The sequence below is a fragment of the Prionailurus bengalensis genome, chromosome E2, assembly GCF_016509475.1.
Source record: "Prionailurus bengalensis isolate Pbe53 chromosome E2, Fcat_Pben_1.1_paternal_pri, whole genome shotgun sequence".
Lineage (NCBI taxonomy): Eukaryota > Metazoa > Chordata > Mammalia > Carnivora > Felidae > Prionailurus > Prionailurus bengalensis.
Window position 1 is genome coordinate 12304286 of NC_057352.1, and position 16659 is coordinate 12320944.

General features: G+C 39.0%; 1 protein-coding gene across 3 annotated transcripts in view; it reads left to right on the forward strand.

Moving 5' to 3' along the window:
- Positions 1–16659, forward strand: part of ZNF180 (zinc finger protein 180) — a 37837-nt gene that overhangs the window by 15778 nt on the left and 5400 nt on the right. For 2 of the 3 annotated variants that reach the window (XM_043598665.1, XM_043598666.1), the window contains one exon: positions 742–2960. The exons of the other annotated variant lie outside the window; for it this stretch is intronic. In XM_043598665.1, coding sequence (XP_043454600.1) covers positions 742–2477 — 1736 coding nt within the window. In that variant the 3' untranslated portion in view covers positions 2478–2960. Of the gene's footprint in view, positions 1–741; positions 2961–16659 lie in introns of those variants that run through there. 3 annotated transcript variants of the gene reach the window in all.

A 16659-nucleotide genomic window follows, 5' to 3' on the forward strand; every position in this document is an offset into this window, starting at 1 on the left:
CAGGCCGTAATAATTGCTTCTAAAGCATTTAGGGAACCTGGGATAACAGTGCTCTCACTCTTTTTCCTGATTCACAAAGTAGTTTGCCCATGTCCTACTGACACAGACTATTCTAGCACGTTTCATGCCTCCAGCAGTGTAGATACTATCCTGTACTTCAGTGAGCATGTGTCTAGCACTAAAGAGGGTAGAAAGGACTCTGTTTTTTTGCTAAGGTTTGCACAATTGTTTGTTATTTTGTAGGTTCTATATGGGTGATCTTACTTTGGAATATGGAGATATTTGGCATTTAAAATATTTTTTATTCAGCAACACTGGGATTAAATAGTTTTTTGGGTTTTTTTAATGTTTATTTATGTTTGACACATAGCACAGGCAGAAGAGTGGAGAGAAGAGGCATAGAATCTGAAGCAGGCTCCAGACTCCAAACTGTCTGCACAGAGCCCGATGCAGGGCTCAAACTCATGAACTGTGTGATCATGACCTGAGCCAAAGTCAGACGCTTAACCAACTGGGCCACCCAGGCGCCCCAGTGGTTTTATTGGGCTACTGGTAGTTCTCAATGGGCTGTGGTAGTTCTTTGCTTGCTGCTTCTTCCCACCCTTCTCTTTTCTTAATCCAGGTTATAGGTCCATAGCTGAAAAAAATCCACCTATATTTTGCATACTTTCTTGTCAGCTTTTTCCCAATATTCCAGCTCTAACATTTTTTGGCTAGGATGTTTATTTTGCTCTCTTCTAGACTTGGCAACTGCACTTGGAAGAAGAGAATCAATATCAAAGCAGAACATTTTTGATGACGAACCATTCCACGGAGTGAAGTTAGAAAGGTTGACAAGAGATGATCCTTGGTTAGCTTCATGTGAAGAAGTTCGGGATTGTAAGGACCAGTTGGAGAAGCAACAGGAAAAACAAGAGAGACTTTTGAAAGAAATGGCCTTTACTCACAGGAAAGCTATTACTTACGAGAGAGTCTGTAAAAATGATGAACTTGAGGAGAAGAGTGGTCTGAATCCCAGTCTTCTTTCACCCCAGATGATATCCATAAGAAACCATTTTCATAAACATGCCTCACATGTAAAAAAATTGCATTTTAATCCTATTGTTAACAGTCATCAGATGATTCATGACAGTGAGAAACTCTGTGACAGTAATGAATGTGGAAACCCCCACCAGAACATTCACCTTATTCAGTTTACAAGAACTCAAACAGAGGCTAAATCCTATGGATTTAGTGACAGTATTCAATCTTTTAGCAATGATGTACCCTTAAATATACATGAGAAAATACATGCCAGAGGAAGATCCTTTGACTTTGAGGAATGTGGGCAAGTTTTGAACCACAGTATATCCCATAATGAACAACAGAGAATCCCTGTTGAAGAGAGTCAATATAACTGTAGTAAAACCTCCCAGAGTTCATCCATTGCTCAAAACATGAGAAATTCTGAAGAGAAACCCTTTGAATGTAATCAGTGTGGGAAATCCTTCAGCTGGAGCTCTCATCTTGTTGCACATCAGAGAACTCACACAGGGGAGAAACCTTATGAATGTAACGAGTGTGGGAAATCCTTTAGCCGGAGCTCTCACCTTGTTTCTCACCAGAGAACTCATACTGGAGAGAAACCTTACAGATGTAATCAGTGTGGGAAGTCTTTTAGCCAGAGCTATGTTCTTGTTGTGCATCAGAGAACTCATACTGGAGAGAAGCCTTATGAATGCAATCAATGTGGGAAGTCCTTCAGGCAGAGCTACAAACTTATTGCACATCAAAGAACTCACACTGGAGAGAAGCCCTATGAATGCAGTCAGTGTGGGAAGTCGTTCATCCAGAGCTATAAACTTATTGCACATCAAAGAATTCATACTGGCGAGAAACCCTATGAATGCAATCAATGTGGAAAGTCCTTTAGTCAGAGTTACAAACTTGTTGCCCATCAGAGAACTCACACAGGAGAAAAACCCTTTGAATGTAATCAGTGTGGGAAATCCTTCAGCTGGAGCTCTCAGCTTGTTGCACATCAAAGAACTCACACTGGGGAGAAACCCTATGAATGTAATGAGTGTGGAAAATCTTTCAACCGCAGCTCTCACCTTGTCATGCATCAGAGAACTCATACTGGAGAAAAACCCTACGAATGTAATCAGTGTGGGAAGTCTTTTAGTCAGAGTTACGTTCTTGTTGTACATCAGAGAACTCATACTGGAGAAAAGCCCTATGAATGCAGTCAGTGTGGGAAGTCCTTCAGGCAGAGTTCATGCCTTACTCAACATCAAAGAACTCATACTGGGGAGAAACCCTATGAATGTAATCAGTGTGGAAAAACATTCAGCTTGAGTGCTCGACTCATTGTACATCAAAGAACTCATACTGGAGAAAAGCCCTTTACGTGTAATCAGTGTGGGAAAGCTTTCATTAATAGTTCTAAACTTATTAGGCATCAGGCAACTCATACTGAGGAGAAACCCTATGAATGAATGTAACGAGTTTGGAAATCTTTTAGCCAGAGTATATTTCTTTTTCCTTTCCTTTTCCTTTTTCTTGCATTTCTTCCTCCCTCCCTCTTTCTCTTCCTCTCTTTCTCTTTCTTTTCCTCGTTCTCTTCAATTTCTTTCTTTCTTTCTTTCTTTCTTTCTTTCTTTCTTTCTTTCTTTCCTTTCTTTCTTTTTCTTTCTTTCTTTCTTTTCTTTCTTTTCTTTCCTAGCTTGCAGTCAGCCTTCTGTCGTGTATCTGGAAATTCATTCTAGAGAATAAAGAACCATGAATCATATATTTTACTTAGCAATTCCATATTAAAAATCAAACTTGGCATTTATGACACATTGTCACATAAGTAACAAATATTGGCACTTTTCCTTGCAGAAAACACTCCAACTTGAATCTGAGAAAATTGCCACTTGCTATGGAGTGATTGTGAGTGAAGTAGAGCTCTTTAACAATAAAGAGTAAATGAGAATGCACACACTGGTGGGCTTGTTGTTGAGTAGATTGGAAAACTGCTATAGTATTAGAAGCTAGGCTGGAAAACGATATTTCAGTATCATTTTATGACACGATTTCCCCGGTAGCTACTTTGTAATCTATTTTATGCAGTGCTTTCTATTATATGTGAAGATTTCTTTAAAAATAGGGTATGGCTATGATATGAAGTGAAAAAAATGCAGGCCAAGAGAATCAAACATTAATTTCAAACAAAATAACCATTGTGATATGTGTGTGTCGGATCAGAATTGAAAGGGATTCTGGGTGTATCTGATTTTTAGGTTTATGCCTAGTTTTCTTCTTTTTTGGAATGTGTGCTATTTTACTATACTAAGTAATACGAGGAGTAAAAATTAAAAACAAAAAGTAAACCAAAGATTTCCATCTTTGACCATTTAGGAAAGACTAGGTGGCTAAATAGAGATCCCACAGGGTTCTGAGATTTCCATTTGGATTAGCTTGAGCAGGTCACTCCTTAGAATTTAGATTCCCAGAGATTTTCCTCATTGAAAATTAAATGTTTCCCTGGCAATGGGATACTGGAAATTTAGGCCAGAAGGGGTTCTGTGTGAGGGATGGAGAATACACAGGCTGTGCAAAGGGCATTTTAAAAAATATTTCCAAAGCAGTATAAAGGAGCTCTATTTTAAGGGTCCTACCTCTCCCCTCTCCCCCCGCCATGCAGTCTTGTCTTCTTTCCTCTGGGATGTATTCCCTAATATGAAAATCTTATGAGTGGGAGGGCACTATCAGGCTAAGTGCTCATCACCTAAATTATGTTTGTAAGAGTGATTTTAGGCAAGATTTGTAGCTATTGGTTGGATTGTAAGATGTGGTTCACATGTCTTTCTGGCCTTTGCCACTAAATCTTGAATTCTAATCCTATGGATTATCATGGACCTGACGCCTCTGATCCTAGAGAGTTAATAAAAAGTAAGCAGAGAGGGGCACCTGAGTGCTCAGTTAAGCATCTTTTGACCTTGGCCGGGTCATGATCTCCTATTTGTGAGATCAAGCCCCACTTCAGGCTCTGTGCTGAGCATTGTGCCTGCTTGAGATGCTGTTTCCCTCTCTCCCCTTCCCCTGCTTGTTCTGTCTCTCTCAATAAATAAACACTAAAAAAAAAAAAAAAAAAAAGGAAGCTGAGAGTTGAAATGGGAGACCAGAGAATAGATGTGAATTCCCTGGAGGAAAAAAGGAGAAACCATAAGTGACATCTGATAGTGGTTGCCCTTAATAAAATTCTGTCCCCATGCGATGATGCTAAGTGGAGCCATCTCTGTGAAGATTAAGCCAGAGTACAGCACACATAGCAATGACAAGTTCTGGGGAACGGTTGTTTATGGCTAGAAAACTGGCTTCACGCACACCCTGAAAGATCTTCAGTCAATGAATGCACAGAGGAATAGCAGGTGTTTTCCACCCATTGCCTTTTGGGGACAACATAAAATTGTGAAATACCCTAATTTAGCAACAGGGCCTGAATAGGCTTCCTCCCAAATTATAGATGAAACTAAGGCCTGTGCTAGGATAATTTTCTTTCTTTTTAAAAAATACACATACATTTATTTTTTTTTTAATTTTTTTTTTAACATTTTATTTTTGAGACAGAGAGAGACAGAGCATGAACGGGGGAGGGGCAGAGAGAGAGGGAGACACAGAATCGGAAGCAGGCTCCAGGCTCTGAGCCATCAGCCCAGAGCCCGACGCGGGGCTCGAACTCACGGACCGCGAGATAGTGACCTGAGCCGAAGTCGGACGCTCAACCGACTGAGCCACCCAGGTGTTCCCCCCCCCCAAAAAAAATACACATACATTTAAAGTAATCTTTACACCCAACGTGGGACTCAAACTCATGACCCTGACATCAAGAGTTGTATGCTCTACCGATTGAGCCAGCCAGGCGCCCCAAGGATTGTTTTCATTGGGCATGTTGAATCTTCCTTTGAAGGCAAGAAGCCATGATTGTACAAATGAGTAAAGCCAGTGGGTCTCAGAATGAGGGCTCTGAATATTTCAAGTTTGGAAGGTGATTTACTGGAAAGTAATCTCTTCAGTAAACATTGAAAATATTTCATTGAAAGTGAAAATTTTAAAACTGCAAAAATTTTGGAGAGAGAGAGAGAGAGAGAGAGAGTGTGTGTGTGTGTGTGTGTGTGTGTGTGTGTATTTTGGGCCAGTTTGAATATGTGAGTCGTCTTTGTGCACCAAGTCATAAGGTTATATCAGTTCCTGGGTGGTGATTTACATTTGCCAAGTATACTGAAGTAAGATAGTCAACTAATAAATAAAAATATTAATTTATATAATTTACTCAATTTCCTTTGTAGGAAAGGTATTCTTTTAATTTAAAGGTAGTCAACCAAAAATAAGTTAACTGCATGTGACAACAGGCCAAAAATATGTTCTGAACCTAAAATTTCTGGTTAAAAGGGAATCAGTAGCTTGATTTTAATGGCATATGTGTGGCATTTATATATATAATGATGTATGTCGTATATATATGCATATGTCACATGTATAATGATGTATGCATAAAGTTTTGCGGAAAATTCACAAAGATGAAGCTGTGCTTTGCCGGAGAAGAATTTATAGAGACTTTATACACCAAGTATCTTTCACCATACTCCAGTAAAATTAGAAATAAATGAAAAGTGACCAAAATGTTTAACTACCTAGATGTTAGGAAATACTCTCCTAGAACCAGTTTTTCACTTTTCCCCAGCGTTATTGAGATATAATTGACATATAGCACTGTGTAGGTTTAAGGGATACAGCATAACTTGATTTCCATATGTTGTGAAATGATTATCACAGTTAACATTCATCATCTCATATAGGTACAAAACCATGTTTTGTTTTGTTCCTGCTGATGAGAACTCTTAAGATTGACTTCTCTAACAACTTTCAAATATACCCTATAGCAGTGTTAACTATAATCATGTGTCCTCCCACACTCCTCCTCCTCTGTATTTACTGCTTTTGCACGTTTCCCATCTTATTTTGTAGTTTGATGTTTCAGCTTACTCCTAGGCTCGAAAAGATAAATGTGTTTTATTGATGGCTTTTTGAGAGATTGCAGCCAGGAGAGGGGAAATCCAGATTTTTAAGTACTGTTTTCAGATATGCTTTTGTATTTTTAAATTTCTTCTGGATTTTGAACTCCATCAATATTGTCTATTCTGTATGTCTTACTTAACCTACTTGACCAGTTAACCTTACCTATGCCTTCAGAGCTTTCTCTTGAAAAATCAGGATTTTTCCAGTTTGTTGATGGGGGTTGCACATGGACTGTTTCACTGTTGGAGACTCAGTGGCTCATGTCAGTAATTAGCGCATTACTCTTTACAAATTATAGCAGCCTGGGTTCTTAGTTGGGAAGCACATGAGCTAACTCTAGCTAATTGATTGAGAAAAGGATATTAGGTGGGTTCAAGAATTGGCAAGAAGCAGTAAGATTGCGTTCAGGGCTTTATACACGGAAATGATTGGCAGAATGATGCTGTAGGGTCTATGAGATTTCCTTGCTGTTCCCGAATTTCCTTAAGATATATTAATTTTTCTTAATATAACTGCATTGATTTGTTCTAATTCCAAATCTGAGGCAAGTGCCTCGGTCTGGTGGATCCCAAGCTGTGCCTGCATCTGAGCTATGTGATAGGTTGAGAGGTCAAGGTCACTAGGTCTCGTGTTTCCTGGAAAGTCTGTAATGGTGGGTGGGCTCGACATTCCGTTTATAAGAACTAAGTAGCCAATTTGTCATTCATAGAATTTTATTCATTTGCTAAGCAGCAGCTGGAAAAGTTTCCTGTATAGACCTCTCTTCTACGTAGCCCATAAGGCAACATTTTCTTCACTTTCTGTACTTTGACTTAAATATGTATATACAACCTCTTATGTAACATAATACAACTATCTCTCTTAAAATCAAAAACATGCTCACTCTCTTCCCCATATAGGGATAACCTAGAGCTTCACGTCATTACATCCAATTCCAAGTCTGGGATCTCTGGGTGATGATCATTTTCCAGTGAAAACTTTGTCACATAAAAAAAAGAGGGTTCAGATGCTGGTCATGAAAAAAGGCGAGAGTTTATGAAACCAAGCTAATATTAAGTAACTTTGGTTGCGGCCAGTAGATATTCAAAAGCTCTCTAAAACTCTTTTTGTGAAAGGAGAAACGAGTTGGTGTCATAAGCAGTTTTTCCTATGTAGGATAATTTAATCCTTTGGATTAATTTGAGGTGTAACTAAATCAGTGAATTGTATAGACTTTGCAGTAAATAGTATTGTTACATTTTAAAATATCATTTTGGGCATTTGCCAAAATGGATCTTCGTGTTGGAACAGTAAAGTTGGATTTTCTGTCTTTTGGCCAATGTGGTAATTATTTGTGATCTATTGAGGATGGTATTTACATGGAAATAGGTTAGCGATTGATAAACCTTTCCGTACTGATGTCACCTGTCTGGTCTCTTTAACTAACATCTTTTTTATTTTCTACTGAGTGTTCGTTCTGAGATCATGACAGCCTTCACGTTCACTTCCTCTCTTCTTCAGGGAGAATACCTCGAATTTAGATGTTGGGTCGGCTTCTTGAAACTTGGATATTTGCTTGGATGTTGTTCCTTTTTCTTGCTTGGTGTTCTATGAGTGTTTGCTCAGGTCTGGATTGTTGATATCTATGCCTTTGGTTCGCTGCAGATTGGACAAGGTTGGTGAATCTTCTGACCATAAGCTCTTATTCTTGTCTTTCTCCACCATTACTTGCTTTCTGAACAGACAAAGACCACACTATTCCTATGGAACATTTCGTGTCAGGCTGGAACTTTCTATGGGTATAAGTACTTGATTTTTCTGAACTTTTTAAAAACCTTAAGGACATGCCAATAGTGTAAATTGATAATTTTTACAATTGAAGTATAGCAATTAACATACAGTGTTATGGTATTTCACGTGTACAGCATACTGATTAGACAATTATATACATCACCCAGTACTCATGATAAGTATAAGCATAGTCGCCACCTGTCACCATACAATGTAAGATAATAATATGTCAATGTGATCATGAGTGGAATATGCTGCAATTTTGGTGATGAGGATTCGGTTAAAAAAGAAACCTATAGAAAAACCAAAGGATATAGTTCTGATGAAATACCAAAGCTGTTTATCTGTACTCTCTGATAGTACTATTCTCTGCTAATTGCATAGGGATTCCACCATCGACACTGGGTGCACACTCTGCTTTTGTATTTATGTTGCACTGCAATAGAAGGAGTTGAAATCTCTTTTCATAATCTGGTGGATAGATGTTAGATGTTGCTGATAGCCTGTATCATCTAGACCTGTGTATAGCACAGCCAATTCTAAGATGTGTTCCCAAGAAATTGGACACCCAGTCACCACAGCTTCCCCATTTGGTGCAGCTTCTACCTGTGTATGAGTGTCCCAGTCATGGCTTCTCTGTCCACATGAGAAGTTGGGAGGACTACTGTTTAGGGGATATTGTTTTCTGTTTTTCCTGGACCGACTCCAGGTGTATTTTTTTAATAAAAGGAAAACTAAAGTTTCTGGCTTTAAATGAAACTAAAAATGTGGACTTGTGTTCGTGAGACATTCAAATTAGTCAGAAGACGCTAAATTAAAATAAAAATGTTTAGGTGATGGAGACTAGGTTAAAACGAGTTAAACTGGAATCGGCAGCATTAGTTCTCTTGGGTTGCAGCATTACCCTGGGGAACCATCAGTTATGCAGCACTGATGTAGAACAGGACTCAGGTGAGTAACTTATCTTGAGGCAGGAAAATAGAAACAAACTTATATTTTGGTTAAAAATTTTTTTGGCATATTTAGGTTAAAAAAAAAAAAACCGTTCAGAGACGCTTTGGTGGTGTTACAGAGCCCATAGGGGGCCACGGACCCAAGTGGAATTCCTACCAGCCAGGCAGGAACATCGTGAGCACTAAGAAACCATTAGTCGTGAAGAGCTGGACCAAGATAGATCTATATGGATCCCTGGATCCATTGTGAGATGCAGTATCGAAAGTGCCTAAGAAAGGCACCGTCTTTGTATGTTCAGGCTGCTATAACAAAAACACTGCAGACTGGATGGCTTACACAATGAGCAAGAGTAACCTACCAGCAGATTCGGTGTCTGGTGAGGACTCACTTCCTGGTTCATAGGCGGCCATTTTCTTGCTGTGTCCTCACATGGCAGAAGGACAAAAGATGTCTCTCGAGTCTCTTTTATAAGGGCACTAATCCCATTCATGGAGAATTCACCCTCATGAACTCCTAAAACCATCACATTGGAGATTAGGATTTCAACATGAATTTGAGTGGGTGGTGGGCATAAACATTCAGTCCATGACAGGCTCCAAGTTGACTTATAACAGCCTTCACAAAAGCTGCCTTATGTTGATACAGTCTAAATTGTCTGCAGGCATATGTTGTTCAGCATCAAAATTTTTGGCAAATGACAAAATTGGCTTAATGTAGGTCCATACAGGAAACAGAACCTTCGCTAGACTGATGACCTGGAAACGGTTTCATCTCACACTGAAAGGGGCATCTAAAATTCCAGCTCAGGCCTATCACTGACACTCAGATGTTGGCCTTTTTATAACTTGCCTCTCTGGTGGATAAGCCTAAGGACGGTGTGAGATTATAGAAAGATACCATTAATAAACTGACTCAACCTCAGTGTATTTGGCCTTATCACTGAAGGGACAAGATTTTTTTTAATGCTTATTTATTTTGAAAGTGATAGAGAACGAACGGGGGAGGGGAAGAAAGAGAGGGAGACTGAGAATCCCAAGCAGGCTCCACACTGTCAGTGTGGACCTTGATGTGGGCCTCAAACTCACAAGCTGTGAGATCATGACCTGAGCTGAAATCAAGAGTTGGATGCTCAACCGACTGAGCCACCTCGGCGCCCCAGGACAAGAATTTTTTTATTGTTTATTTATTTTGAGAGAGAGAGAGCACAAGTGGAGAAGGGGCAGAGAGAGAGGGAGACAAAGGATCCAAAGCAGGCTCCACGCTGTAAGCCCAGGGTCTGATGTGGGTCTTGATCTCAACCATGAGATCATGACCTGAGCCAAAATCAAGAGTCAGATGCTTAACCAACTGAGCCACCCAGGCGCCCTGAAGGGAAAAAAAAAAAAATTTTTTTTAAGTGATTGGGATTATTGGCAATTCACCTTCAGTGAGAGCCCCTATTTGTTCTTTGTTCAAACTTAGGAAGAAAACAAGAAAAAAGGTTTTTGCTAATATGGCCCATCTCATCACATGGTGATGGGGAGTGGGGAAGACTATGTGTAGATTAATTATCCTGGAGGCAAGCTATAAAGGGGAGAAATACAAATGCCAACTCTAAAGCAACATGAAACATGGACTTAGGAACCAAATATCCAAATAGGATTCCAGTTGATACTTCTTTTTCCAGAATGGTTTCCTTAATCACCCTGCTTCTAACAGTTGGCTGCCATTGTTCATCGTTGGAGGACCTCATATCACCCAGCCAGATGTGCAAGAACCTGACTGAAATATGGGTTTACTTCCTCTTGTGGAAAACAGTTCCCCATGTACCACACAGTTGGAACAAATTAGACTATAATTGGCTTCCTATACCCCATCCTGGGTTGGAGTATATGTGGTTAGCATCCCTTCCCAGTACAGCCAACCGGCCCTCAGTGGATGTAATTTTACTAGCTAAGTTTGCCCCCCCCCCCCTTGAATCCAGGTCATCACAGCATTCAAAAAGACATTGAATTTACCCTAAAAGATCCCAGTTATCATTGCCAGAGAGGGGGAAAGACTGGGCACTGTTTAAAGAATTGTATGTGTTTAAGTGAATCAATAGTGCTATTTGCAATCTCTCCAACAGCCACTGTAAACCATGACGCTGAATCTCTTCCTAATGAAAGCAATTCAATAATGAAGGGACCTTGATGTAGTTAAGTATATTGAATTAAGACTGGGACTTATTCAAGCCACAAATACTTATTTTTAGGCCTACCGGACTGGGGTAAACTAAGATATTTATCAATTATTAGGTTAATTTGTGTTAAACTGGTTGAACCGTATTGTTCTGAACTAAATCAAAGTCTGGAATATGGTGAGAGCTGTGAGAATTGGAAATTAATCAACCAGGAACAAATACATTCCCAAGTTAGTGATGACTTATGAGAGGGGGTCTTCACACGAATGTGATAATAATTACCGGGTCTTACCAATTGATTCTTAAAAGGTTGTCAAAGGGGGTGGGAGACCGTTCTTCCCCTTAATTTAGCTTGAGGAAAGGCCAACTGCGAATACGTTCTCTGCCTCAAAGACTATCCTATTTTGATTTTATGGAAAAATTCAAGGAATGGGTGCTATGGAGGATCCTCAAGGAAAGTCCCATCTGATACTTGTTCACCAAGTGGGACATAATCAGCTACCATTAATAGAGTTTCTCGATTTTATAGGCGTTTTTCTTACAAGTATTGTGAAGGTAGGTGTTTCCAGGATTTTCTTAGGATGACAATGAGCAAATAGATTTACTTTTCTACTGTTCTCCTCACCTGTTCTTCATGGGCACAAAATTGCTGCCTCCGACATCACATCTTCGTACAATGAACATCCTAAGCAGGAAGGAAGGGAGAGGCTTTGTTTTTGTCAGGAAGAGAGATCTTCCCCATGATCACCCCAGAACATTTGACCTAAATAGGTAATGTAGCCACCGCTTGCCACAAAGGGGATGAAGAAAATGAGCACCTGATATTTTCAGCCCTGATTATGGAAGGTAGGTGATTTGAGACAACACAAGATAGAAATACGACTGCTCTAATCACCTTACTTCTCAAAGCAACAGAAGCCACTGATAAGTACAGCCATTGTTCTTAATCAGAATGTACCAGAAAATGGCCCTGTGCCCTCCCCTGCCTGCCTCTTCTATTTGAGTTAACCTATTTGCTTCTTTTTATGTGTGTTTCTTCCTAATCTATTCATGGAGAAATACACCCTATTGTTTCCCAAATAAAAGAAAGTGAAATTGGATTTGTCATGGGAAAAGGCAAAGATTTTCAGGAACTTTCTCCATGAGCTCTGGATCTCTTCTTACTGAAAGAATTCATGAAAAGGAAAGGAGTGGTTAGCGCACTCCTCCATTTACATGGAGTGTATAAAACTCTTCCATTTTCAAACCCACATGCACACCATCACTGAGCAAGCAACACCAATTCCAGAGTTTACAGTGATTGGGATCATTGACAATTTGCCTTCAGTGAGCGCTGGAGTCGGCAGGGCAGGTAATATTCACACATTGGACCTTGTACTTGACAGAGCCGAGGAGAGCAAAGCCCATCAACAGGGCTCTGCCTTGGTAGCCAAACGTTTCCAGTTTGGAGGGTAGTCCTGTCTAGACAAGTGGTGGCATTGTAATTTGAGCAAATTCTAAAACAGGCTCGGTTGGGGTGGTAAAACACAGGTAGCAATTTTTATTCCCACCTTTTCAGAATCGGCGCCTGATGGAAAAACAGGGCCTAGATTTACCCTTTTAAAAACCATAAAACCAGACCAAAGGGAATAACAATTTTCAGACATTAGATAATAAACGGAGCAGGCCTTTGATCCTTAAGAGGAATGATAAGTGAGGCAAGCCCTGTGAGTTCCCTCGTTGACAGTCTGGAGGCAGTTTCTAGACCACAGAGCAGGCAGTTCATGCCCCAAGAGAGCCCAACAGTCTCTCTCAGTTGCGATAAAAAGTGCAGAGAGACCAAGGAGGCTAGAATTTGTGCCTTCAGAGATATGCAGAAGTGTCTTTTGAGTTTTTGAGAACGGACCCAAATATTTGGGAATCAAATAACACGCCTGCAAATAACCCATGCATCAAAGAAGTCACAAGAAAAAGTAGAAAATGTTTTAGACTGAACAAAACTGAAAATGCAACATACCGATATTTGTGGGATGTAGTTAATGCAGTAATTACAGAAAGGTTTATAGCATTAAATTCTGGCATTAGAAAAGAAGAAAGGTCTTGGGGCCTATGGGTAGCTCCGTTGGTTACAACTCAGGTCATGATCTCACGGTTCTTGAGTTCAAGCCCTGCACTGGGCTCTGCACTGACAGTGTGGAGGCTGCTAGGATTCTCTCTCTCCTTCTTGTCTGCCCCTACCTCTCTCTTTCTCTCTCTCAAAATAAATAAATAAACTTAAAAAAATAGGAAAGAAGGTCTCAAATAAAACTTCCCCTGCAAGAAACTAGAAAAATTATGCCCAATAAGCAGAAATCAGTGAAATACAAAAATAACAGAAACAGCCAGTGGAACAAAAAACTCTGTTCTTAAGATCAATAAAATTGATAAGCTTGTAGCCAGAATAAAAAGAGAGAAGATACAAATTCCCAATTTTAGAAATGAAAGAGGATATGTGTCTCTCTAGGAATTTGTCCTTTATATAATTAGTTGGCATACAGTTGTTCATAGCATTCTCTTATATCCCTTTTGTATCAGTAAGATCAGTAGTAATATCCCCTCTTTTCTACTTTAGTATTGAAGTCTTGTCTTTTTTTTTTTTCTTATTTGGTCTAGCTAAAGATTTGTACATTTTGCTCATCTTTGCAAAGAACCTACTTTTGGTTTCATTCATTTTCCTCTGATGTTACTCTAGTCTATAGTTCAGTACTATTTGCTCTAATCTCTTATTTCCTCCTAATTGCTTTAATTTGTTCTTATTTCTGTGCCTTTAAGAAAAAGATTAGGTTATTAATTTGAGATTTTTTTTTTTGCTTTAATACAGGCATTGCAACCATAAATTTCCCTATAAGTACGCTTCAGCTGCGCCCTGTAAGTTTGGCATGTTGTGTCTTCATTTTCTTTTCTTTTTTTGTTTCAAGTTTTTATTTAAATTCTAGTTAGTTAACATATAGTGTAATGTTAGTTTCAGAAGTAGAATTTAGTGATTCATCACTTACATGCAACACCCAGTGCTCAACACAACAAGTGCCCTCCTTAATACCCATCACTCATTTAACGCATCCCCCCACCCACCACCCCTCCAGCACCCCTCAGTGTGTTCTCTCTAGTTAAGAGTCTGTTTTCTGGTTTGCTTCTCTCTTTTTCCCCCCTTGTTCATTTGTTTACTTTCTTAAATTCCACCTATGAGTGAAATCATATGGTATGGTATGTCTTTCTCTGACTGGTTTATTTCACTTATTGTAACACACTCTAGCTCCATAAACATCGTTGTAAATGGCAAGATTTCATTCTTTTATATGGCTAAGTAATATTCCGTTATATATATATATATATATATATATATATATATATATATATACACACACACACACACACACACACACACACACACTACATCTTCTTTATCCATCCATCAATTGATAGACACTTGGGCTGTTTCCATAATTTGGCTATTGTTACTAATGCTGTTATAAATATTGGAGTGCATGTGCCTATTTGAATCAGTTTTTGTATGCTTTGGATAAATACCCAGTAGTATAAGGTAGTTCTATTTTGAACTCTTTGGGGGAACTTACATACTGTTTTCCATAGTGGCTGCACCAGTTTGCATTCCTACCAACTGTGCAAGAATGTTCCCCTTTCTCCACATCCTTGCCAACATCTGTTGTTTCTCACGTTGTTAACTTTAGTCATTCTGACAGGTGTGAGGTGATATCTCATTGTAGTTTTTATTTCTTTTTCCATGATGATGAGTGATGTTGAACATCTTTTCATGTGTCTGTTATCCATCTGGATATTTTCTTTGGAAAAGTGTCCATTCATGGCTTCTGCCCATTTTTTAACTGGATTATTTATTTTTTGGGTATTGAGTTTGATAAGTTCTTTATAAATTTTGGATACTAACCCTTTATCATGTATGTCATTTGCAAATATTTTCTAAAATATAGAAATGGAAGGAAAACTTCCAAAATCATTCTTCGAGGCCAGCATTACCTTGATGCCAAAACCAAAGACCCCACTAAAAAAGAATTACAGCCCAATATCCACGATGAACACGGAGGTAAAAATTCTCAACAAAATACTAGCAAATCAAATCAAACAGTGCATTAAACGAATCATTCACCATGCTCAAATGGGATTTATTCCTGGGCTGCAAGAGTGGTTAAGTATTCACAAATCAATCAACATGTTACACCACATTAATAGAAGAGAGGATAAGAGCCATATGATCCTCTCAAAAGATGCAGAAAAACCATTTGACAAAGTATGGCATCCATTCTTATATTATAAAAACCCTCAACAAAGTAGGAATGCAGAGGACATACTTCAACATCATAAAGGCCATATATGAAAGACCCACAGCTAACATCATCCTCAATGGGGGAAAACAGAGAGCTTTTCATCTACAATCAGGAATAAGACTCTCACCACTGTTATTTAATATAGTACTGGAAGTCCGGTCCTCAGTAATCTGACAACAAAAAGCAATAAAAGGCATCTATATCAGCAGGGAAGAAATCAAACTTTCACTATGATTGGAAGAACAGGTATTGTTACCGTGTCTATACTACCCAAAGCCATCTACACATTTAATGCAATCCCTATCAAAATACCGCCAGCATTTTTCACAGAGCTAGAACAGACAACCCTAACATTTGTATGGAACCACAAAAGACCCCGAATAGTCAAAGTGATCTTCAAGAAGAAAAGCAGAGCTGGAGGCATCAGACTTCCTGACTTCAAGTTCTATTACAAAGCTGTAGTGACCAAACTGGCGCAATAACCAACACACAGATCAATGGAGCAGAATAGAAAACCCAGAGAGAGGCCTGGGTGGTTCAGTCAAGCATCTGACTCTTCATTTCTGCTCAGGTCATGATCTCATGTTATGAGATCAAGGCCTGCATTGGGCTCCACATTGGGTGTGGAGCCTGCTTAATCCTATCTCTCCCTCTCCCTCTCCCTCTGCCCCATCCCCCATCTCTCTAAAAAAAATTTTTTTTTTTTATAAAAAAGAATAGCAAACTCAAATGGACCCAGAACTGCATGGTCAATGAATCTTTGACAAAGCAGGAAAGAATATCCATTGGAAAAAAGACAGTCTCTTCAACAAATGTGTTGGGAAAAACTGGACAGCCACATGCAAAAGCATGAACCTGGACCACTTTCTTACACCGTACACAAAAATAAATTCAAAATGGGTGAGAAACCTAAATGTGAGACAGGAAAACATCAAGATCCTAGAGGAGTACACAGGCAGCAACCTCTTTGACCTCAACTAGAGCAGCTTCTTACTCGACATGTCAAAAATAAAACAAAAGCAAAAATAAACTATTTGGACTTCATCAAGATAAAAAGCTTCTGTACAGCAAAGGAAACAGTTAAGAAAACTAAAAGGCAGCTAACTGAATGGGAGGAGATATTTTCAAATGATGTATCTGATAAAGGATTAGTATCCAAAATCCATAAAGCACTTATCAAACTCAACACCCAAAAAACAAATAACCCAATGTTGTGCTTTCATTTTCATCATTACCAAAACTTTCTAATTTTCTTTGTGATTTAATCTTGATCCATTGATTATAATCTTTGATCTTTGTTCCTACCGTGTTCTAATATGGTTTTATTTTTTTTATGTTTACTTATTTTTGAGAGAGAGGCAGAGAGACAAAGCGTGAGCAGGGGAGGGGCAGAGAAAGAGGGAGACACAGAAT